Source organism: Motacilla alba, chromosome 1A, assembly GCF_015832195.1.
Source record: "Motacilla alba alba isolate MOTALB_02 chromosome 1A, Motacilla_alba_V1.0_pri, whole genome shotgun sequence".
Lineage (NCBI taxonomy): Eukaryota > Metazoa > Chordata > Aves > Passeriformes > Motacillidae > Motacilla > Motacilla alba.
This window is the reverse complement of record NC_052031.1, coordinates 13,437,211-13,462,712: the sequence shown is the minus strand read 5'-3', so window position 1 is coordinate 13,462,712 and position 25,502 is coordinate 13,437,211. Positions and strand designations below refer to the sequence as shown.

Sequence of the window (25,502 nt, the reverse complement as noted above, 5' to 3'; positions counted from 1 at the left end):
AAAACAATGCAGGGTTTTTATTTTACTTCACAACTGAAGTAAAATCTTGGTACCTACGCACTCCTCTTGCTGTGATCTCTGCTCTTGAGACAAAAACCTTTTTTTTTAGTGGAGACTGTGGCACCTGCACTTCCAGTCACAGTTCAAAACCAGAACCAGAAGAAAACATGAGCTAAGTCACATTTCTGACGTCTGTTTTCCTTTAATTGATCTAAACATTTATCAGAGTCAGAAAATTTACAGGAAATAAATGAATGTGTCTTCCTGTTTATGACTGTTTTCTGCTCTTGCTGGGCTGGGTCAGCTGAAGGCTCTGTGTGGAGAGGCTGGAGTGAGCAAAAGCCTTGAAGATCAGCTGGGAAGAATTCCTTCACCTGTCTTTGTCTTAGCTTAGATTGGTATTTTATTCTACAGATTAAAAAAAAAAACAAACAACAAAACACCAAATATCCATAGGTCTTAAAGCCCACTTCATTATAACAGTTTTGTTTCTGGTCATTGATTACTAGTCAATACATTTTGAAACTATTTCAGATACATGTGATTGTGTGTTAGCACTTAAGGTAGTGGTGTACTTTTTCCAGAGGAATCTGACAGAAAAAAAAAGAAAGAAAAAGAAAGAGCAAACTTCCTGAGGTTTACCATGAATTTTAAGTGCAAACTAGTATTTTATATTTTAAAAGCAGTTTTCATTGAAAGATTCTTATTCATTTAGTTGTATTTGTTACAGTGATCTTATCCTTTCGCCCAGTTGATCCTAAAATTCCTCACAGTACTGACAAATGCACATTTTTCATGTGCAGTAGAAAGGACACCTTTTGTGGAAGGTGCAGCTGAGAATGCTCCTGAATGCTCAGACTGTGAACGAAGATCACTCTGGTACTGGAGTTCTCATTTGCATGAAGAGCAGCTGCTTTCAAACTAGAATTGGTTTATTATTCATTTTTATAGATCATAATGATTCATAAAGATTTTTAAACTTTTTATTTAATGATAGACATAGGTAAATAACAGGCATCTCTGGGAATAGCAGTCTGTACAGAAATAGCTGAAGGGAAAATTACTTTATGTTATTGAATTAAGCTGCAGCTTGTTGCAATTTTGTAGGAGCTTTATTTGGATACATTCTGATCACCTGAAAAATAATAAATAGCTTTATAAAGTCAAGATTTCTTCACAGTCCTAATAATGAAGTGAAATTAAAACATACTACCCTGCAAAACTTAATAAAATTTTCAATATATTGCCTTGCTACAAACACATGGAAGACTTCTACTAATTTATAAATAACATGAAGAAAGTGCTGTCTTCTCTGGACTGCTAAGCCAAAATCTGCTGTAAGCTTGGAGCTGTCTGGCCTGCACTGATTTTTGACTTCTGCAAATAGCTAACAATAAAATTCAAACTATTGATTTCAAAATTGTTCTCAATTATCTTTACCTATTGTCACTAGGATATTTTTAGTGCAGCTGTTTTCAGAGAAGTACAGTTTTTCTGATCAAAAAGTAATTTTGTGATGTTTGGTTCATTTTATTCGTATTCTGGGAGTGTAAACAGTTGTCACTGGAACTTAAGCAACCCTATCTCTCAATTGTTATAATATCTCCATAAAAAGGAAAATTATTTTTAATGATGTTTATTCATTTACTAGTATAGCACTCATTCATTTGAAATTAAATACCTATTTTTTAGTAGTCACCTGATGTGTATATTTCCCCCTTTTTGCTGCCATGGTTGTGGACAGTTGAGTCTACACTGTCTAGCACTGAACTCGGTTTCTGAGTTCTAGTTTCTAGTCTCCTCACCTTTCTATGTTAGGTACATTTTATCTTCCTGGCATATGGCTTCAGAATTGCAATTATGAACACTATTCTTTTCTAATTTAGTCTGTACTACCTGGTATTTCATGTTGATACTTTCTTCCTGTCAGTGACAACTATTTCATCACATCCATAGAAATTCAAGTTTAGCAGTAACTATTTTGAAGTCCCAGGTTATGTTATAAATTGTATATGTTTTTTTCAAGAGTACTTGAGTAGTGTATTTGATTCAAATATAAAATTACTTTAAGGAATATGTCTTCTCTGCATTCTTTTGCAAAGCATATGTTTTGTGGGACTGTCCAATGTTAACTAAAGCAGGGCAGGAGTCTTTGTTTATGGCTTTGGTAAATATTTTTAATTTCACGTCTCTTAACAATTCTAGAATCTTATTTATTTAACATTCATGAGATACATAATTATTTTAATGTAAAATGATATTTTAAAAGGAAATGTAATTTCCTTTTAGAGCTCCTGATTAATCTACTTCTATTTAAAGGTCTAATAACTCATACCATAATCACACTCTCATTATGAAGTAAATAGACAGTTCTGGGGAGTCACAGTTACATGAGCTGGTCATAGACCTGGGATGTTAGAGACAAATAAAAAACCAATCAAATCTTTGTTTTCCCAAAGATACAAAGAAACTTAGTTTGATTATGTTATGTGATAGTAGTATGTGCATTTCTTCTCTTCCATGTTATCTTGGTGGATCTTCATCAAAAAAGCTACATCAGGCCCAGTTCACTGTACTCAATACCAGCATTTTGGATGTCAGAATGGCAAATGAAATTCAGCCTAACAAATGTTGAAGCAATGCACGCTGAAAAAGAATCATAACTTCATATAAGATAAAGGATCCTGAGGTGATAATCATTATTTAGTGAACTGCTGTTTAAATAGATGCTTCATAAAAGCATCAGCTTCATGTTCAGTTGTGATAAAAAGAGGCAAATACATGATTAGAAATTAAGGAGGAGACAGCATGGTAGAAAATGTCATTATACCAAAATATACGCCCGCCACACGTTGCCTGTGGAATATTGCGTGCGAGAGTGCAGCATGACAGGGTTCAGGGAAGAGTGAAGGGTAGGATCTTGAATCGTAGAGCAGCTTTCCTGTGAGAAAAGACAAAACTGAGTAGGAATCTTCAAGGCTGACAAACAGATGGCAGAGGGTGTGCAGTAGATGTCTCTGAAATTGTGTGCCAGGAAGAAGGTGACTGCAGAATGAATGTTCTCAGGCTTTCAGGACAAGATTCAGAGGATATCAGTTGAAGCTCTGAGATGGCAGATACAGAACAAACACGAGGTGATGATCTTTTGGAAGAGGTGTAAGTATGCTCTGGAATTTCATGCTGTGCCATACGAGATGGATGTTAGAAGTTTCCATTTGCCCAGAGGGGAACTGGATAGATTTATGGAGTAAACATCAGGTGGGAGTTACTAAATACACAGGAATCCCATCTGGTGGCCTCAGAGCTGCCATTTTCTGGAGAACACGGAACTGCTTACAGGAGGAAGGATCCCTGTGTGCTTAGTTATGCTTTTCCTTTGACATCTGCATGTAGCTGTTTTTCTAAATATAGGTTATTGGTTTGTTTGGATCACTGAACTGACCTAGAATGGCCTTTCTAATATCGTTGTGCTCAAGTTCCTGCATCTGCTCCTTTTTATGGGATTTCTGCCCTGAAGACAATTCATTCCAGTTAATGTTTGTAACTTTAAAGCATTTTGTATGGAAGCAAGGCTTTGTAGCTGAGAAAGAGGGTAAGACTTGACTCTAGGAATAGATTTTGGGTATTGGCTTTACAATATAGGGAAGAACTAGCTACTTGAAGTAAAAATTGCATTTCTGATTGTACTGACCAAGGATTTGAGTCAGCTTTTGAGTCTTTCACAGGTTGTCTGCACATAAAGAATTTGTGTTGCCTCTGTTGCCCACTCTAGTATTTCTAGTATGAGATTCTTCCAGACCAAAAAAAAATTGCTTAAGACCAGTAGTTATTTTCAAAACATGTTACCTTTGAAAAAGTGTTCTGCTAGAGTCTAAAAAAGTTGAGGGAAATTAGACTTAGTTTTTTTTCTTCTATGTGAAAGTCTCTTTACCACCCCTTTAAGTATGCGGGAAAGGTATTTTGTGTTACGTCATTTTACAGTAAGCTGCCTAAAAAATTGTTTTGATATTGAAAATGTATTTTGGCCACCATTCAGTGGGTTGTTTGCTGTTTAGAAGTTGTGTCTCCTGGTCTCATGCCTGGTGCTGAAAGCTGAGCACCAGCATGGGTTGGTTGCCCGTGAGAGACGTGGTAGAATCTCCATCCTTGGAGATATTCCAAGTAAGCCATCTGGAGGTGGTTCTGGACAGCTGACTCTAGGTGGTTTGGCTGGAGCAGCAGGGATGTTGGACCAGATGATCTCCAGAGGTCCCTTCTATGACTGTGGGCATACACAACTTGTATTCAGAGTTAAAAAACAGCACCAAACCCCCACCAAAATTGTGGGGCAGTGTTTTTACAGCAGTATTTTTATAGGAAATTTTTTTAAAGGGGGCGGAGGGGAAGAGAAGAAAAATATGCCATGAGAAGTACTGAAGGTTAGGTTGGCTTTCCTTTGTTTCAGATTGTGTTACAAAAAATAGCCGTCGTAGTCTCCTGTCATGCCTTTTTGAGAGTAAGGCTCTTAAAGGAATAAATTAACTTCTAGTGTTTTTCAACACATGATTTTATTTACTTATGAAGTGTGGAGCTCGTCTGTCTTTTCAAGTGAAAACAAGGAGAAAGGAATATACTGAATTCCACATATGTGTGCATTTCCTATGCTATGCTTTTGAGGCTAGTAATAAAAATATACTTTGAATGTCTGATAGAAACAATCTGAGAATACTTAAAGCTGCTTCAGCCAGTCTAGAGGCCTCCAATGAAATCTAAATGTTGTATATATGTTCTCTGTTGCATATTATATAAATATTACTTAAGCTCATTTCCTGCTTACATGGAACCTATGCTGGCAGTAGAAATCGGGTCCAGTTTCCATGGCAACGCGGTGGCACTGGGAGAAAGGCTGATGCTGTGCTGTGGTCGGTATTTTTATGCAAGGGAAGAGATGCAGACCTACATTTTTAGACAGGAAATGTATTTCAAGGCACAAAAACATTAGGCAATTTTTATAAATTTGTTGGATAGGTGGATATGTCTAACAATAGAAATTGAAACTTATTGTTTGCTGTTTGCAACAGAAAAATAATTGTTCGTTTTATCTAATATTATAGAAAGCCGCTGTTAAATATATACACAGTTATAACTGATATATTTGCATGGAAATAGCAATATGTACTGAGGACAAAGGAAGTTTTGTCCTGAGGCAAAACCAGGACAAAATAGACTGAGGTGTAGTCTTCTAGCATTTTTATTCTAGTTTTCACCTTCTGAACTCCTTTGAAATGATTTTCAGAAAGAAATTAGCGAGTCACAGCGACTTAAAGAAAAATGTTTCTTTTTTTTTATGGCAGTCCTTTTGCTCTGGTTCTGGATTTACAAAAGATTGCTTGTTTGTTTTTTCAACCCTCTGTGTTATCCTTCAATGGTACTTAGTACTGGGAGTCATTTAGGGGAGGGATTTCTTAATCCTGCAGTTTTGCTGTGACTAGGGTGAAGTTTTGCTCATCTTGAGTGGGTGGTTGAGTGACTAACCCTGGAGGTGTTAAAAGATGTGTAGATGTGCCACTTAGGGACATGAATTAGTGGTGGACTTGACAGTGTTGGGTTAATGGTTGAATTTGATGACCTTAAAGGTCTTTTCTGACCCCAATGATTCAGTGATCTCTTTGCATTTCTGTATTCCTCCTACATGCGAAGTACTTGCTCCACCTCAGTGAAGTGGGATGTTCTGAGAAGTCAAACCTTCTGAGAAGATTAACCAAACTGGAAGCAGTATTCTTTAGAAGTGTGAAGGGCTCTGTTCATCCCTATGAATCATCATCTTTCTTTCCCAACCCTGGCACTATACAGTTAGTCTGTGTCTGATGTTGCCTAGCAACAATTCATCAAATGTCTAAAGGGAACTGATTTACCCTAGCTGGAACTCTTGTAGAAATCCAAGTAGATAAAATGTTCATGGAGGAATATTAGCCTTTTCCTATGTCTGGCACCCACACTATCAATCAGGATTAAGCTCAAAGGCATTTTACAGCTGCCCAAGGCTTGGCTGCCTTGTCATGCTGATGATTTAAGGATGTCTCATTTTATAGTGGAATATCTCCATCCCATCCTGCAATCAGCCTGTGCTTCAGCTATCATGTTTTCAGAGGTTTGGCAAATCAGAACTCTCAGTGATAGCCTGCATGCACAGTGGCACTGACTGCATACACACATCTTCATTCAGGAGGAGAAAACCAACTTTGCAGTAACCATAGGGGGAGATGATCATACATACATAAGGGGAGATGATCCTTCTGTGCTTCCAGTTCTTCTTAGCCTCATCTCCTGAACATAGTGGTTCAACTCAGAGTTTTCTTCAGCTCTTTAGCATTCATTATTACTGATGGTCTACGTAGCTTGAAGACTTCTCTGAGGCTTGTTACTGAGCCAGTGGCAGAGAAGACTTTAGCTGCCTTTGACACTGTCTCAGTGAAAGTCATGGCATTGGCACATCACAAACATATGTAATGTGTCATAGTTTTAGCACCAGGCAGATCAGAAGCTTTGTCACCACCATAACACCTTAACATTTACATTTTCAGCAGCAGTAAGCTTGCCATGTTCCTTGGACCTCAGTTTCTGCTTCTAAAATGTTATGGGTTTCAAGTCATGCTGTCACTGTTCTTTACTGCCATTAGAACTCAGCACCACAGTGTTTCTGATCTTTATTGTGCCATGCCAATTATCCTGGACATTTGACTTTTGAAATGTAGAATAGGAAAGTTCAGTTTTTCAGAGCTCTGTGTGGGATCAGGTGCAGCAGACACTATTGTCCTTCCATGACAAACCCTGAGAGAAGGTTACCCCTGGAAAAGAATTGAACTGGAGGCTGTAGCCTCGTGGAAGTAGTAGTTGCTGTCCTGTTGTAAAATGGGTCCAGAATTTACCTTTACAAGGTGAGCTTCCTTTCCTGAGCTGTAGAGTGTACTACCCTGGTAGAGGAAGCTTCAGTCACAGCATTCTGGTAGCAAGACACAGGATATGGAAAGATCTCACTCTTGGAGACGGGTGCCTCTTGAATACTTGCATCTTCTCTGCAAGGGAGGCAGTTCCTCTGGGATATCATGACAGCTGGGATTCCTTGAGTGCTTTTCCACCATGGATGAGACTCTCTCTTGCTGTTGGAAATAGGAATATTCCAATAAGTGAGTCATCCAGCATCCATGCTGTGAGGTAAAGCATGCCAAGGCTGGGATGAGTCAGATGGTCTGATAACCCTTTTTCTCAGACTTGCTGACACAAAATAGATTCTGAAAATCTCAACAAGAATTGTCACAGTATTTAGTACACAAAACTGCCTCATGCAAGCCAGCTGGACAGTGCTCTGTAATACTGGGGTGACTTTCCTAACTCTGCTGAAATGGCTGCTTGCTTATTGAAGATCCAGTCAAATGAGAGGTCCTTCACTTGCAAGCTTTGAAAATAATGGAAAGCTCCAAAATTGCCTTTACAGCCTCCAAGACAAATGGCTGATGAGAATAAGGGATGGAAAGGCATTTCCCTGGAAACATCTGGAAAGACAAAGGGCACGTGGAGCAGCTTTACAGGCTGAGAATGACAACCTCTTCATTGAGGGAATGTGACAGGAGAACATGCTGAGTGCAGTGGCTTTTGGAAACAACATCTGCATAAAATAAATAAAACATGCCATGTTCTATGAGGTGGTTGGGCTAGAGATCAACTTCAGTTTTGCATTGAGAAGTATGAAAAGTAAACTTAAAAATCAGAGATCTAGGCAGTTAAAAAAAGAAACTTCTTAAGCCAATGACCTTGAGTAACTGCTTTCTTAAAGATCAAAGTTATCAAAGTTCTCCAAATAGAAAGTATTTTCATGTGTTTGAAGAGTAATAATTGCTACTGCCTCTATGAAGACAAGAAGACAGAAAGATTTAGTAAATGGTCGTGAAGCTAAAACCAGCTGCTTGTTATTTATTTGTATTTGGGTAATAATGAATTTTTGTGACAAACATCTGAGTTTTCCATTTGCTTGTTTTTGACTGCAGCTGGACTCTGCAATCTTTTTGCTGCTTTTACTTATTTCTTTTAGGAAAATGAGTGCTTAAATTAACAGGAATGAGTGATGTACAGAGAGAAACTCAAAGCAGACATTTCATATATTGTACTTATGACCACATATACCCAAAATGGAAGAATATAACTGACTATTGAACAGTAGCAAAAAGTTTTTGCAATATAGGCATCTTTGCACCTTATGTCTAATAGTTAAAATGTTTTGAGTTGCTTGTTTAGCTTGCTTTTATCAGTTTTAATGATACTGCAGTGGAAGCTGGGTACTTCCATAAATGCTAGCAGGAATTGTGAAGAGATTTAATAAAACTCTTGCTTCATAGAGGAAATGTTGCTGGGATTTGGAAGTTTGGAAGAGGAGTTGTGTGTTTTTTGAAGGATTGAGTTCAGTTCTTTATTTAGAAAGAAAACCTAAGAGTGAAAAGGAGTTGTGTTAATTTACAGAGTTCATGTAAAATGCTTGTTCTGGCTTCTTGAAAACAAGGTTAATGAGAAGTCTGGTATCAATAGAATTCCAACTGGAGCATTCAGAATTTATCACTGCAGCAAATGTTTGTATTTGCAGCAAACAGAGAGGTTCTTCTAATTGCTGGCTTAGTCATGCAGTCTTGTTCCTTCAGGCTCTGGTTTTTTCACCTGCCAGTTATGTCCCTCGGTGTTTGTCCAATGCAAAATGCCTGTCTGCTTACCCTTCTCCATTGCCTGAAGAATTGAGTTCCCAGACATAATCCAGAGCATGATGCATTTGCACTTAATGGGATGAATAGGTCTTCTAAACATTAAGTAAATGTGGACATGAAAAATGCATTTTTGCACTGAGATGATCACATGAAGTCAGGATTACATTTTACCAGGGTGCTTTAGGGGTCAGGAAAAAACCAACCAACCAAAGGCAAGAGGTACTCTGCTGCTCGACTGCGTTTGATATTATGTGAAGGGTTACAACTTCACTATTCCTATGAAATCCTTTCTACTGAGCTATTAAATGGGTAAAAAGGGGAGTGAAACACTGCATTTCTTGGTTTACTTCAGCTCATTTTGCTTCATTTGTCTTCGGTTGTCTTTGTATGGTTTCTAACATATAAATGGAATATACTCCTTGAAGGAGTTATTGTGTGAGAAAGACTAAATCCCGTATTTTGTAATTTAGTTACAAATTCATATTTCAGTCCATATTTGACCTCAAATGGTCAGTCACTTCAGTGGTTTTAGTGCCAAATCAAGTTAAATCTGCTAACTTCTCCAGGGTCAGAGCTGTTGGAGAGCAGAGGGTGATTCTTCCCCCTCTCCTTCAAAACATGTAAATTTGTTGCTAGTGGCAACTGTAGGATACTGAAGCAACAACAGCATGTTTCCTGAATATATCTTATTAATAGAAAGACTAGAGACACTATAATTTAACATGCCAGAGAGAAAGGCAGAAATTAAATACTACAATGTAACATGCCAGAAAGAAAGTCAAAAATTAATTTCCATTTATACACTTGTGAGTCATTCTGTTAAAAGGAATCCATCGTGCGCTCATGGTGAGGGGAGAAAGAAGTCAAAATAGTGGCCATTTCTGTCACCATCTGCTACTGTTTTCTCTCTTATTGGTCAGAAGTGGAGATTGCTGCCCTTAGATAGAGGAAGATGCTTTGCAGCCTGAGAAGGGATTCTTGTTGCAAGAGGATTTGAAGAAGTTGAAGCTTCATGTGTGGTTTATGAGACTAGCTTTTTTTTATCATTGCATTGGAGTGGTATTACATATCTGATGTACTTCAGGTAGACGTTTTATTTTGACATGTTAGGATGTATTTATAAGAAACAGTATCCTTCATTGAACAGTACATAATACATGGATTTATGACAGCTCTGTTTCTCCACTTTGGCTCTTTGCAATTTCTTAAATTTTTTTAGCCAAAAGCTCTTGTGGGACCTCCTGATGAGGCTTGGGTGTTGCCAGAGCAGCGGTGGGAGATTAAATAAAACACAGTGTAACCAACCCCATGCCTATGAAATATAGCCCCTAGAGTGAGTGTGAGCAGCCGCAGCAGGCAAACAGGGCATGAGGAAAGGCTCCTCTCCACAGAGGCCATTGCTCTGTCAGAGTGGAAGAATCAAGTACATGCTACCCAGGCACCAGAGCATGACATCTGGGAGCTGCTAACAGAGGCAGTGGGCAGACTCAGTGGTTGGTGCAGAAGGGCACAAAGAGGCACCCTCATCCTCAGTCTCAGCAGTGAACATTTGCTCATGGTTGGTCTGGTCATGCCTCAGAGCTCATTCCCTGGTGGCTGCTAGAGTCACTGCACCAGCTGTGACCAGGATCTCCACCCAGACACGCCTGATGGTAGATGTAACTCTTCGGGTTTCAGGTTGCCCAGTGCCTGATGTCTCTCTGTGAAGCTGGATCTGACAGTCACCTCTTCTGCAGAAGGTGTGTTACTGATTTCTTCACGCACATGATCAGTACAGGCTTGAAGAAATGGCATGAAGTGAGCTGAGGAGGTTTAGGTTTGATATTGGGAAAAATTCTTCATCCAGACAGTGGCTGGGCACTGGAACCCCGGGGAAATGGTCACAGCATCAAGCCTGACAGAGTTAAACATTTGGACAAAACATTCAGGCACATGATCTGATTTCTGGGGCTGTCCTCTGAAGGACCAGGAGATGGATTTGATGATGCTGGTTGGTCCCTTCCAACTCAGTATATTCTATGATTTTAACATTCTCAGCCTTTACAACGCTTTACTGGTGACTAGAAATACAGGTAAGGTACAAGCTGCTGAGTATCTATTTATATATTTTCTTTTTGTGCTGCCAGGTGAGTCTGTGTTTTTTAATTAACTGTTGACTTCTTTTTCTTTGCAAGTCTGTAATAGATACTTGTCTGGAAAATACAACTGTGAGAAAAACAGTATTTGAGGAAGAAAACATACTGGTTTTTAAAGTCCAGTTAATCTGGAGGCTTTCTGGGTAGATTTGGCTTCTGGTTTACTGACTTAAGAACATTTTAACAGAATCACATTTGTTTGAGAACAGAATTTCATTTGGGACAGCCTTTAAGAGCTTGAAACCAGTTACTTCTGAGAACATGGTGTAACTTTATCAGAGAAAGGCCATAAGAGCTGCCTCCTAAACTTAGACTTTACTGCTTCGTCCTGGATGTGATTTGATGTAATGGCAGGATGCTTCTGGGTGCCCTCAGCTGTGCCCTTGGCAGTGTGCCCTTCCTGCGATGGTGGGCTGGGGCGGTGGCGTGGTAAAACTGCAGTACTTGCTGCATGAAATGGCATTTGTTTATGGTAGCTGTTGTTTGGAACGCAAGAAGGCAGCGTTCTTTGGCATTTCACTGGGATTTGAGTGTGCATTCAAGCCCAAGGTGGCCTCCAAAAGACTAGTAAGTAAGATGGGAATGAAAAACTCATTCTGTGCTGCTGTTTGAGGTTACAAAAGTTACCATGTCTCAGCCTGCTCCCTTCTGGGAGGGATTTTTACTGGGGCTTCTATTAATGTTTGATGGTAGGATGGTATCCTTGGAAGGAATGTTAACAGTCCCAGGAGGAATTATAATTTTGTTTGATAATGACCAGATGTAGAAACTGCTTCATGCTTGTGACATACCAGTGCTCTCTCTTTTTATGCATGAATTTTCTAGAATTGGAGATTGTAGTACAGTTTTGTACTATAGTAAGAACACAAATAGTGCTTTTCATGTATAGCAAAGCTGTCCCTGGAAGTTCACATCAACAATTTCTTGGAGTTAGTTAAAAACACATCTCCTTATGCCCTGTTTCCTTCTGAATTTGTAGACCTTGTTTCTGAAAACAGTAAGATGACCTCTGGCATAATTAAAAAGAATGATTAAATTACAAATAATTTATCATTACTATTAAAATTTTAAAATATTCTGAATTAAATCCACTTAAAATCTTACTTGAAACATAGAACATAATTTTGTCCTTTGTGTGATAACTTCAGAGTTCTTTTGATCTTTCTTATGTTTTTTGTTTGTTTTATGTGTGTGAATTTATTTAGAAAGCCTTCATTTAAGGCTGCCTCTGGTTCAAAGAGCTCAGTGTTAGAAGGCACCTGTCTAATTAAGCTAAATTTGCATTTGAGAAAAAAGAGCAGGCAAGAATTCAGCTCGTAAAGCAAGACACCATTTGTACAAACAGGAAGGAGATCCAAATAGCTGAGACTTTCAGCAATTAATAACAGCTGTAAGAAATTTATGTACAGAGATTCAGACTTATAACTCTAGAGAACCTTGAGAGCCTTGGCCAGGAGCATAAAAGCTTTTGCTTTTGGGAGTTGGGAGAGACGGACCCACACTCACTAGTAGATTTTGTAAAGCTCCCATCTCTTAGGAGGCTTACAGCGTAATTCTTCTGATGCTCACCCTCCCCCTTGCTTCCTCTTTTTTACCACTTCAGATTGAAATTCCCTGTAGAACCTCTGTGGACACGGCAAAAGGTTCATATAAACTAGAATATAGTTTATTCCATATTTTATTCTATATATGAAGCAGTCATTTGACCTAATTTTAATTGCATTTTCTGTTAGCAAAAAATGTCTTTGGTTGTGTTCATCTGAAAATCCTAAAGGGGAGTTTTGTTTTTCCCTCAGATTGAGGTAGTTCTTAATCTGACTAATTTCCTTCTCCCAAGTTTTTTTCATTTGACACAGTCTGATTTCCTTCTGAAACCATGCTTTCCTAAAGGTAGGAGAATCAGGTGCAGGTTTTAGCCACTTTCAAGGTAAAGCTTTGTTTACCTAGAAGTAGTCACCCTGAGTGCAGAGCAGTGTTCACAGAGAGGGATTCCTGCTGTTGTATGCCTGTCTCCCATGGGAACAGGAGGTTTGTAGTCTTCTTCTGTAGCAGTCTTGCCTGCAAGACATTCTTATCCATTACTTTATAATGAAAACATTTTTTTTTTTTTTGTCTGTGAGGGTTTCAGATAAAGAGGCCTGAAGTCTCTTTTGGTTTTCAGCAATGGAAATCATTCATCAGTTGAAGAAAGGGGAGAAATGTCTGAAGATGGAGTGACTGCACGAGGATTGACCCAAGTGCACCTACATTCCCTCTGGCCAGGAGCAGAGCCAGCAGCCCCTGGGGAGGAGTGCAGGGCTGTGCCCCAGTGTGCTGAATACTGTTCCACATTCCAGGCTGCTGGGCTTCACGATTCAAGGGCAGTCCTGGGTTAGCCATCAGTCAGTTTTTCTTCCATGAGTTTTTTTGAGCCCTACTTGAACTTAACTTCTCATATCTATGATACCCCAGGGAAAAAAGTTTGCCTTAGTTTTTACCATCATATTCCATGAGTTTTTTGGGTTTTTTTTGAGTTTTCCATCAACTTGGCTCAGTTTGTGTGGATGAGGCAGTGGACAGCCATTTCCTATTTGCCTTCTCTGTATCTCTCTAGATTTTGCAGCGCTCTGCTGTCTTGTTTTCTTGGCTGGAGAGTTCTGGTATGTTCAGATACTTCCCATATGGAAGGCATTTTGTGATTTTAATCACTCTCACTGCTCTTGTTTTACCTTTTCCAGAACAGAAGAATAGCAAATGACCCCACAACATCATCAACAACAAAAAAATGAATGGAATTTTCTGGATTTCTCATAGTATAATATTCTCAGCATTTTAAGGTTTGAGTGTTAAGGAGATTGCTTTTACTGTTGTCTGTTACCCAGTGGGAGCATGGAGCAACGTGTCCATGAGGGAGAACAATAAAATTAAATTGTCAGAAATGTTGTGTTTCATAACAGTGGGCAGTTGATTTTTTGTAAGATTCCATGCAGGGTTTTGACGCATTTTGCTTCAAGTTCACTGTAGAGGAGAAATACTTCAGCTTTTCTTTTGTATTTTACTAAGTGTTCCCCCTAAGAGCAGTTTAAAAATAGGATTTAATTGTATTTTGGTTGGACTTTGCTGCAAATTTATTTTTGTCCATGGAAAAGGCAGTAATTAAAAGAAAAAATGCTGGCTAGTGTTTCCTAATTGTTTTTAGTGTTTCTTTCAATACAGTTACAAGGTTCGTCATTGTAGCCTGTGGAGATGGTCAGTTCTCTGCATACCTGCTGACAAAATACTGGGAGTCTAGAAATGGTGTGTTGTCTTCTTGTGTTAATTAAGTGTTTATGCTTGGATGGTGATGAACAGTCTCATAGTGGTAGACCACAGAGTACCAAGTGATTACTTGAGAAAAAAAGAAAAACAAGTTTAATATTTATCTCTGTATGCATGTGTTACTTAATGCATATCATTACAATGCATTTTAGGAATAAGAAAGACTAATAACTTGAAATAATGGTTGTTGAATAGCTTTTTATGTTGTAATAGTATTTGATAATTATATTTCTGAAAAGGAAACTGAGATTACGGATGTGTTTGTGACTCACAGGTTTCTAAATGGTTGGACTTGTAAATGCCAATAATATTTTAAAGTCTACTCAAAAGAAAAAATAATTTACATTTAGCAGACTGTACTGGAAAAAAAGCAGTCTAATCTGAATAAACTGTATGTTCATGCCCTAAATTGCAAATGAAGATGTTGTTGAAGCATTCATCATAGCTTGTCTTTGCAATTCAATAAAAGGCCACTAAGAAATAGCAAAACTGGAGTTCTCTCATTGATGTCCTTCTTAACACTGTGAAACTGTGAATTGGTGGAAGAGCCAATTGCATTGGGGATGCCAGGATGAGTTACTCAACCCGTAGGCAGAATTTAAGCCTTCAAGTGAAGTGTTGAAGACTTGATCTTTACATACATCCTAGAAAAGTAAAAGTAAAAAAAAACCCAAGGAATGATAGGAATCTCTTGCTAAGAATTCTAAACTAGAGGAAAAAATTACCAAAATGAGAATTAGCAGTCAGACTGATGTAACTCAGTATGTTTCTTTCCTTCCCTCATCTTTCTGTACTAATCTTTGATTGCTCCAGAAGATGCAAGCAAACCTAAATGGGTAAAGCCAAGATCTTCCTCAGTTTAAAGCAGTATTTTGTTATTTGCAGATAAAAATCATAAATGTCTCTGGAAGAAAATACAGTAATATCTTTCCTTCCTTTCTGTTGTCCACAAAGGACAGTAAGAAAACACTTCTGTATATAAAAATCATCTGGGAAAACAGACAGGAAAAATAACCCCTTTCAAACCAAAATCAAATACAGCAGCTTGAGAAGGACTCAGAACAACCCTGTTTTCTTAACCTACTTCAATGAATTTTTGAACATACACCACACTGCATTTCCCTACCCTACCCTGGACTTTTCTATAGTTTTACCATTTCATGTGACCAAAATAGTAACACGGACTTTTGTGGTCAGTACAAAGTAAGATGATGGTACCATCCAAAATAAGGAGTCCAGGCGCTGATGGATGTGCCCGTGTTCCTGGCACCCTGCTTTCAGATATATGGACGGAGTCCAAGCTATTTCACTATGCATTCTTCTTCTTACTGGTAAAATCATTTAGGCTGGAAAAGACTTTTAGGGCCATCAAGTCCAACCATTAGTTTTTTATTTTTAGGTGTTCCTAGTTCTTGATTTGTGTATCCAGAATGGTCCTGTGCCCAGGAGATGAGGTTTCAGGGTTTGTAATGTAGTCCTTTAGTGATGGTTTGTTGGATTTAAGCTTCAGATCAGGTGTAGGAGCTGTCACTGTCACTGGGAGCTTGCTGACACCATGAAAACAGGTTGGTTCGTGAACCCAGGAGGGTCAGTAATCTGGTTTGTAGTATGATTAGCTGGTCAGAGAATGTGCTGAACCTTCCATTTGCAGTTTACTTTCCTCTCAGTGTACCAGATAAAAACATCTGTTGGGAGCCAAAAATGAAAGAGGGAAGCAACCAACCAACATAATTTTAAGTAGGAACACCTGCAAATATTTTTATTTTTTTATCCTACAAATGGATTCCTTCTTTCTCTTCTGTCTAGTTGCATGTCGTTAAAACTGATGTAGATTCATTTACTTCATTAGATTTCTCATAATAACTTAAATAATTGATAAATTAGTTCAAAATACCCCTTTTTAAATCTGATCATTTATTGACTGAAGAATTTTATTATCTGAAAGGGGTAGCAGGCAGATAAATTTAGTATGCAATGCAGCTTGCAGTGATGTCCTTTTAAGCAAAGGCGTAATAGCAGCTGCTGTGCAGGTGGTGAGTGTTGCCAGTGGCATTTGTTTCTGACCAACCCTGTTCTCTTTGACAACAAATGCTCTATCTGTCTGTCTGTCTTGAACAATTGCAGTCTGTTAAAAGGAAAAGGAATTATGAGGAAGATGGCTTAGAAGTGGGATGAACATAAGAACAGTTTTTACTCATGATGAAGGATGTATTTGGATCTTAATTCTAGGTGCTGAAATATCAGCCAACTACCGATTTAGCTTCTTTTATTACATGAAGGACAAAATGCTGTTAATACAATGTTTTTTAGATGTGGTTAATTTGAAGTAGATGTAAATGTAAGTTATAGCGACTTTTGATGGCACAAATGCTTAAGTTACTTTGCAAATGTATTTTGAAAGTACATACTTTTTATTTGCAAGAGGTATGAATACAGTAAAATAACAGCATCAACGTTCTTGGGGAAGGCTTTCTTAATTATGTGACAGAGAGGTCATATCACTTCAACCCTGGACTTAAGTCTGTTGAAAATACTCAGTTTTGGAATGTGAGTAATTCATAGTAACCAAGTACAGCTTTCTTTGGAACAGGATATAAAATAAATTTCACTTTGATTGTTTCTTTAAAAAAATAGGAGCTGCAAGACAAAAAAAAAAAAACCAACCAAACAAAACCATCTCTTGCCTGGTGGTGTCAGACTTCGGTGATTTTGTTTTGATTTTTTAAAAAATTAATTAGTGCATATTAAAGCATATGATATGCCCTGGGATGGGCATCGTAGACTGCCTAGGAAGATTATTTTTTTCTCTTACTTTCTAATAGATGTTTTCAGTATTTTGTATACTGATACAGCTTTCCGTAGTGTTGGCAGCTGCTAGAGATGGGAAGTGCGTTAAGGTTGTGGTCAGTGTCTCTCGATTTTTCTTGCTGTGTGTTACCGAGATCTTTCCTCCTTCAGCTAGCAGGCAGGAGCTTTTGAATAACTTGATACTCTTTGCAAAAGTATTTCTTCTCAGTTGTGCTCAAGAAGATGAGTCTAACATCTCATTTGCTCGTCAGGAATTTCAAAAGCTGTCTCTGATTCTGTACTCCATGTGTCTTTTGCAAGCTCTTTCACGTGAGAGCCGCTCCTGCTTTGGCCCGCTTCCTCTCTGCGCGCCTCCGCGGTGTCCCAGAGGGGATGTGAGAGGCGACAGTGAGAACGTGAGACGCTGCTCGGGTTTTTCATCACCCCTGAAGGGCTGGGTACCCCAGCGCGGTGGCTCTCGGCTCTAAGTGTGCCCTCTGTGCCGTTGCAGGCCCGAGCCTCAGCAGAAAGCTCCCTCTGCGCCCCCGCCGCCGCCGCCGCCGCCGCCGCCGCCCCTGCCGGAGCCCGCCCCGCCCGAGCCCGAGGAGGAGATTCTGGGCTCCGACGATGAGGAGCAAGAGGACCCCGCAGATTACTGCAAAGGTGAGCGCAGCTCCCCGCTGCTGGGAGGCCAAACGCTGTCGTGCCAGTCTTAGTTCTGGTTCTTGAGGGGTTTTTAAAGAACTGATCTTTAATTATGGGATTTACTTATGCAAGAATTGGGAACGGCTCTTCATTTCAGGTCCTGATGCGTCATTGTCTTCAGCATTACTTTTTCGCTTGGCCATAGCTTGTGTATACATTTTACAGTAGATATAAAAGTATGGCATCTCTGTATTCTTCCTTGTGTCCTGATTATAGAATAGAGAATAAACTTCCCTTGATTCATGTGAGTTGTAAGAGAAAAAACACCCAAACCAAGACAAACAACTCTTCTTGCGCTCCAAATTGTTCTAAAATGCTTTGGTGCTTTTAAGAGCATTATGTAAAATTGTTTTTTAAACTATATCCTTTATTTTTCCTTTCTTCTCTCACTTGCCCTAGCATAAGATGTTACATGCTGCTTTTCCACATGGTGTCTTTCACCAGCTCTCAGCATTGTCTGAGGCTCTCTACATCTTCATTTTAACTAAATTTCCGTAATTTTTGTATTGGTTGTATTCAGGTTTTAAATAATGTTAAATGCATAAAAGCATGACTGGGGTACAACAGTGTCAAAACTTAAATTTATTTTAATGTCGCTGCTAAAGTTGCAAGTGTTCTCATTAGGGTAGAATGTATACCATACTTACATGAAAAATTATAAGTAACAGTTCTCTCAACTCTGGGTTACCTATTGTAGTAGATTTCATGAATACTTATATCAGAATTTTATCTCTTCAGATCAGTATTTTTGAATAGTCAAAAAGCACTCTATGCACACTGGCTATATCTGGTGTTCTGTATTTCTCATACCAAGAAATGCTTCCTGTGTCAAATGTGATGATGTCTTCTTAATCAGAAGTTTCTCTGTAAGCCTGGAAATGTGCTAATTCAAGGATTCCCCTTCCTAGCCTGGAAAAGTGTTTTGTGTTTACATATTTAACAACTGAAAGTGATTATTTCATTTTGGTGTAAGTTTTATTAATATATTATATTTCAAATGTATAAGTGGCTTACAAATGCTACCAGTGAAAACCAAACAATAAACTCAAACTAGATGTCAAAGTCTGCAGCAGGGAAGAGAAAAACATGTTGCTAAACCATGCTCAAGTATTTTGGTTTGTTTTTTTATTATTTGTGTTAAAACACATTTGTTCTGTAAGATTACTCTTTTGGTGTCTTTAACATGTTCTACCAGTGAATAAGGGTTTGTTTAAACATCTGTGTACTCATAAACATCTGTATTTCCTTGAGATTAAGCATTTCAAAGCTCTGACTTTATTCTTTCCTGAAGTAAGGGCTGCATTTAATTTCAAACAATCCGTTGTTGTCTGTTTTCCAGTATCCCTTGCAAAATGTCACCATCTGCAGAAGCTAGATCACAAAACAAAAAAAATAGTCTAAGTTGAGAGCCTGCTTATGAGTTACCTGTTTAACTAGAGCAGGTCAGTAGTGAGATCTGTATACTTCTGAAATAAACTACATTACACTAAGAATACTTGTAGGCTTCCTGAAAAATTAAAGGGAACTTCTGTATGCATAAAGGTTCTTGTGAATTCTTCTGATCCTGAGGCTTTGAATTTTTTAAAGTACATTTTAAAGTACATTAAGGATGGTTCAAGCTTTGGTTCATTTGGATGTCATGATCAGTACTTGTTTCTATGAGAGCAGTGCTTTGGTTGCTTCAGTAGAGGATTTGCTCATTTTCTGACCCTAATTTCCTGTAAGACTGAGCAGTGCATTTCCTTCTTTCAGTCCGCTGGTGTGGAACTGAAGGGAGAGTCTCCATGAGAATCTGAATTCCATGGCCACATTGGGATTTGTTTATATATTTTATATTCTGCATAGGGAATGAGTAAGTTATTTGGTAAAGATCTCCCGAATGGCTTTTAGATGCATTTTCCATTTTTTTTTGAGATGCGTTATTAGTTTGAGTATCTTTTTCTGTTTTGGGTAGCGAGGGGAAGATAAAGATTTGGAAATTATCATTTATTACTGGAGTGTCTCTTTTATTCCTAATTTTGTCTTCGAAATGGCAGTCTTCCAGGGTGTTTGACTGAGCCCCAGAGCATACTTCATCTCTTCTCAACCCCAGTCTGAAATTTTGTAGGAGAGGAATTTTGATGATGAGTATAATTATCAGGAATTCAACATATGGCCTATTAGCTGTACTTCCTGTTGAGTATTTTTATGACTACTTTTATTTTTAAGGGTATGTTACTGTGTGCTGGGCCTGCATCTTGACCACATGACATGGTGATTAGTAAATAGTCATAGTAGTGTTTTTTAATGAGGAAATTGGATCAGTTTGTATTAGCACCTGATGTGAAAGAGACTGACTAGCAGCCATCTGTGAAAAGCAGACTGACTTCCGTTCCCTGGGGGCTTCCTCCAGGGCCCGTTTAAATTTGTGACATTACTTCTGTTTGTGTTACTGAATTTGCATAAAATGCTTTTCAAATATTTATTTGAAGGAATGGAAATATCAAACATCCAAGTGCAGAAGTTTTTGAGAGGGGTACTTTGTAAAGCTAGTTTTTCTTCTCTGAAAAGCCTTGAAACACTTGGTGATTTTTTTTATTTTTTTTTTGCAAGAGTCTGTTGTGCTCATGGATGTAATTGGAATTTTTTGCTTCTCTGGTCATCTTCTCTGCCCCCTGGAGATGTCTCCCATTCATCCAGTTCACAAAGGGAATAATTCCGTATACAAACATAGAACGAGCCAGCTACAATTACCAATACATTCAGGAGACATTCAGGAATAATGACCTCATTTTTCTGACCCTCCTTCTTGCTTGCATGTAGCTAGCTAGCTGTGAGAGACACTTTTTTTTCTGTGTGTGCTGCAGCACAACAGGGTGGGGTATTTTGTGTGTTACATTATCAGCAGTGCCACTTATACATTGCATATTTTCAAACGCCAGTATTGTTTTTCCAAAAGCACATAATTTTTATCAGCTTTATTTTGCGTAGAAGCTTTCTTGTTACTAGTACTTAGAAATACTTTTGGTATCATGGAGAACTTAAATGGTTACATTCATCATAGGATGACAGCAGTTTTTGATATACTCATAACTTAAGTGGGTTGTTACCTGGTTGTTCACAACCTGTAAATGCATATGTTGCTGATATGAATAATCAGAGAGTAATGTGTACAGGAATGGTAGCAGATTATTTCCAAAACTGCTCCTGCTGTGACCTAGGACAGTGGAAAGTATCTTGTGAAATATATATGCTCATATGCTAAATATGCTCCCACTGTTGGCATCTGTCACATATGCTGGTATATTGTTATAATTAGTTATGACAGTGGTGTAGGGATCAAAACAACGTGATTTTTACATATATAGTATTGTTATGCTACCAACACGTAGAGTTTACTAAAATAACTTACCAAGCCCCAGTTTATTAACTTTGGTGTCTTTGTCTGATTTCCTCTCTGTGCTGTTTCCTTTTCTGTCTCTGATGGGAAGGAACCGTCACAAGTTTTTGAGCCTTTGAAACAGAAGTATGCCAAAAGCTATTTGTAGAGTCAGATTTTGAAGGCTCTTGTTTGCCTAAACTATTCCTAGATATGTGTTTTTATGTGTGATGGTATATTTAGTGGAAGACTTATATAAATTTTGCAGGTCATCAGATTTGATTCACTTCACAAATGCAAACCTTTTCAGTAATGGAAAGGTAGAATTCCTGTATGTTCTCTTAACTTTCCTCTTGCATCTATAACTTCCTCATCCTGCCTAGAATTTTGGGGGAAAAAAATTACATTTTTGTTTGTAATTATATTTTTGTTTGTTTGTTTTAAAGCAGTCAATAGCTGTCTTAAATAATTATTATATTTATCCAGATTGTTAAATATCTCCATCAGCTGTTACTAGAAGGATGCTTAAATAGACAAAGTCAAATTTAGTTTTGTTTCTAATTTTTGTATCAGTACCAATTCATGTATTTGTGTTTATTCAGCAAAATTTCTGTAATAGTGAAACTGCAATAGACTCGGGCTTCATCTGTGGCTGATACTGTTTCTGTTTGCAGATGGACAATATAATAGTCAGCCCTCACTCTCAGTAAGTCCAGGTCCCCCCTTCTCTACTGGAGAGTAAATCCAGTCAGGTGTTCCAAAAGTGATCTGGGTTTTGATTTGGAAATAAGGAGCTCCTGCTTGGCAGTGTGGGCATCCTTACTGAGGGTGGCACAACTCAGCAGTGGAAATGAAAGTATCATTTTGCTGTGCTGGGTGAGTTGTCCTGGCAGCTTTCATGAGCATTTCCTTCCTAGTGGTGGGAGGGCTGGGGAGGTCTTCCCCAAGGGAAGGGTCAGCTTTTGGGTGAAGCTGTGTCTGCTGTTTGTTAAACCTGTAGTTACACCTTAGCATGCATATGTCAAAGCTGTGTGTGTTGTAGAGTTTGTTAGACACACCAGCATCTAACACAATATGTCATTTAAGCTTTATCCTTCTCCCGAGTATGCAGTTGTTACAATTCTGTAGCAGAGTGGTGTTAAATTTATTATTCTGCTCTGGCAGCAGAGGAGAGTTCATAAAAGAACTGTTGAACTTCTGTTAAGGCAGGAGATGTTATTAGCAAAAAGAGAATAAAAATATACCCAAATTTGACATCACTGTTCCCACAGATAAAAGGAGATAAGAGAGAAGTCTCTGTTTTAAATTCAAGGAATTAAGTTATAAATTCACATTATTGTCTCAACCAGTTCTAACAAGATTTTCAGGGGATTCAAAACAGATCCAGAAACTTTGAGAAAGTAGTTGGAGGTTTTCCTTATTCTAAATGGATTAGTCAGTAACTGAGGGTCCTGCTGCAGGGCAGTTGGGCATGACATTGTGAAGGACCAGGAAGAGACAAAGAAGTGGTTCCTTGAAAGCTGCTGATGTCCTGGAGGGTTGCATGGTGCAACTTTATTATTTGTTTGCAATTTAGGCAAAATTATGGATGTTACTGTTGGTGTTGGTGTTAAGATCTGAATAAAGATTTTGTGTGTTCACTGTCTTCCCTGTGTTTAACCAAGAGTAATAATGTCTCCCAAAATCCAAAGGCGATAAAAGGCTTCATTACACCTCCTAGAAACCTGAGCTCCAGCTTGCTCTGTCCTGTTGGCCTTTCTCCCTAAGGGGGCTGTGGAGAACCTATGTAGTGGTTTAAATTTGGACTGCAGACTTTAGTATTGGAAAAGCAGTTCAGACACAGCCCAGAGCTGCCTGCTTTCTTGTCTTCCTCCTCATTGTAAAACCCTCAGATGTCAGAAAAATGCATTGCTGCTGTGGATCAGGAGCCAAGTAGAAGAGCATCAGTGAAGTCTGCGTTGATCTTAACATTTTCTCAGGAAGTATTTTATTGCTGCTTTTATTACTCGAAAGCAAATGGGAATTAAAACAATCTCTGTTGAGATTCTGCAATCATCCAAAATATGTTGACTGGAGAGGCTTCAAATATGATAAAGAAATAATGTAGATCTTTTCTCTGCTGTCTGTGAAATGAAAGATAAGCCTGAGGAAATAGAGAACAGATGGTTATATTACCATAAATAAAAGCCATAAGCGAGAAGGGTGAATAAACTCTACAGTAGTTGCAGGACGTGAGTTTTTTCCCTCCAGGCCAAGCAAGGCAGAATTTTTACCATTAGAGTTTTCCTTATAGTTCCTGTTTACAGTACAGGACAATTTGAAGTGGAAAATTTATACTACAAGAAAATTACTTGAAAACTCAGGAATTCTTGTTAATTTTCTAAATATTCTTTTTTTCTACTTGTTTTTTCATGAAAGGAGGCTATCATCCAGTGAAAATTGGTGATCTTTTCAACGGCCGGTATCATGTTATTAGAAAGTTAGGATGGGGACACTTCTCTACAGTCTGGCTATGCTGGGATATGCAGTAAGAAAACTATTTTTTTCTACATACTTAAACTTTTAAACTTTTTTCTTAATACATTATTTTGTTTGCAGTAACTTCTGTTTTATGTGCATGATAAAGTTATGTGAATGTTTACTATCTTTTTGTGCAGAAAGATGCCTACAATCTAATTTTGCTCTTGATTAATGGTGTAGTTTATAAAAGCTCTCAGAAATAAATGTGACTCTGTTTTCTTTGACAAATTAGCCTTGCTTATTGAATTTTCTTGTTGTCTTGAGCATACAAGAATAAGCTTATATTTTTATTTCTTTTGTATCTTTATTGAAAAAATGTAACTATCTTCCTTAAATGATAAAATGTGTGAGCAGATTCCTCTTTTGGAGACATTAGCATCAAGGAGACTAAATACTCACTAAGTTACACTGTTAACAGAGTATTGTTAAAAGTTGTTATTAAGTGTAATTTTAGCACTTTCTGTATGAATGCGTTAGACTATGAAATATTCTAGTTTAAATTTCTCAACCTTCAAAGTATGTTTGTTTTAGCTCACTGTACATGTTGAAAATACTTGTCTTCTTTTCAAGGGGAAAAAGGTTTGTTGCAATGAAAGTTGTAAAAAGTGCCCAGCATTATACGGAGACAGCCTTGGATGAAATCAAGTTGCTCAAATGTGTAAGTATCACTATTGCAATACAGTGTTCAATAATGATAATAACAGTAACAGTGAATTTCACAGAACAGTGAAAAACATGGAGAATTGATTTTAAACTCTTTGTATTTTTACATATTGTCCTCTAAACATCTGGCTTATTATGAATTCATATGCTTCCTGAAGCTCCAGAATACATAAGTTTGTGTGGAAATCTAAGTAATTAGTATTTTAAAGTGAATTTTTTCCTAAAATGTCTGTGTTTGCATTCTTGGTTTAGGTTCGTGAAAGTGACCCTAATGATCCCAACAAGGATATGGTTGTACAGCTAATTGATGACTTCAAAATTTCTGGAATGAATGGAATTCGTATCCTTTTGAGAACATGGCATTCTCATTAAAGATATTCTACTGAAATAAGTAAGCATTTAGCTCTGGATTTTCTGTAGTTAATCTTACTTTAAATATACAAAGTAGAAACACCAAAATGTATGTAGATGCCAAGAGAAGTGCAGTGTGGAAGGCACTCTGTGGAGTGAAAGTAACTTAGCTTCTCTAAACACAATGCAAAATTAAAAAAGAAGTCTTATGTATCCTTTCATGGCCTGGTAGAACTAGAGATAGATTACTTAAAAAACAGAGTTTACTGAAAACATTCGTAATAACTGAAGCTGACAAGAAAGATTTTTTTTTTTTTTTTTTTTGTTCTAGACTGGTAAAGAGAAATTGTCGGTGTCATGAAAAAGCTGGTTTAGGTTTTCTTGTGAGAAAGTGTGAGGTCATGGAGATGCTTCTCTTGTTCATGTAATCATCTTTTGGCCAGGTGTTAACCTTGTTTTTGGCAAAGGTTGTAAAGCTTTGTCTTTGAAAGCTTTCCTTAAAAAAACAGAAGAGAGAGATAAAGTAAAAGACAACTGACTCATTCTCGGTGTAAAATTTGGGTCTGTGAATAAATTTGATTTTAGAGTCGAGCTAAACTGAGTCCTCTTTGCTAATTATATTAGGTATTTTAGCAGCTTATTATATTACTGTGCTTTCATTTACTGTTACAGCTGGATTTATGTGTATGCGTGTTGTGTTTGGAGCCCAGTAGCAGACCTCATTGTTCATGAGTCACATTGCCAGAGAGACAGTTCCTGCTTTGGAGAGCCTGATTATACATTGATTTTGGTGATGTGCCTTCAGCAGATCAGATTATGGTACCTTTCACCAACTCCCATCTTCTAGGAGAGGAATGTAGAAGGTGACTGTCAGTAAATCTGACTCTGGTGAATGCTCACTAGAAAGCATCCTTCCAGACAGAAGTGTGCAAGCAGCTTTCCTCCCAGTCATCTGTC

General features: G+C 38.0%; 1 protein-coding gene across 8 annotated transcripts in view; it reads left to right on the top strand.

Annotated features, from left to right (window-relative positions):
- The window catches only part of SRPK2 (SRSF protein kinase 2), a 126,721-nt gene that overhangs the window by 68,640 nt on the left and 32,579 nt on the right, over positions 1-25,502 (top strand). For 7 of the 8 annotated variants that reach the window (XR_005259139.1, XM_038155332.1, XM_038155329.1 and 4 more), the window contains 4 exons: positions 17,460-17,611; positions 23,430-23,538; positions 24,102-24,189; positions 24,447-24,534. Coding sequence is in view for 7 of the 8 variants with exons in the window: in XM_038155332.1 (XP_038011260.1) it covers positions 17,460-17,611; positions 23,430-23,538; positions 24,102-24,189; positions 24,447-24,534 (437 nt within the window). In the remaining variant the exon portion in view is untranslated. Of the gene's footprint in view, positions 1-2,317; positions 3,157-17,459; positions 17,612-23,429; positions 23,539-24,101; positions 24,190-24,446; positions 24,535-25,502 lie in introns of those variants that run through there. The other variant, XM_038155333.1, reaches the window with a different exon arrangement.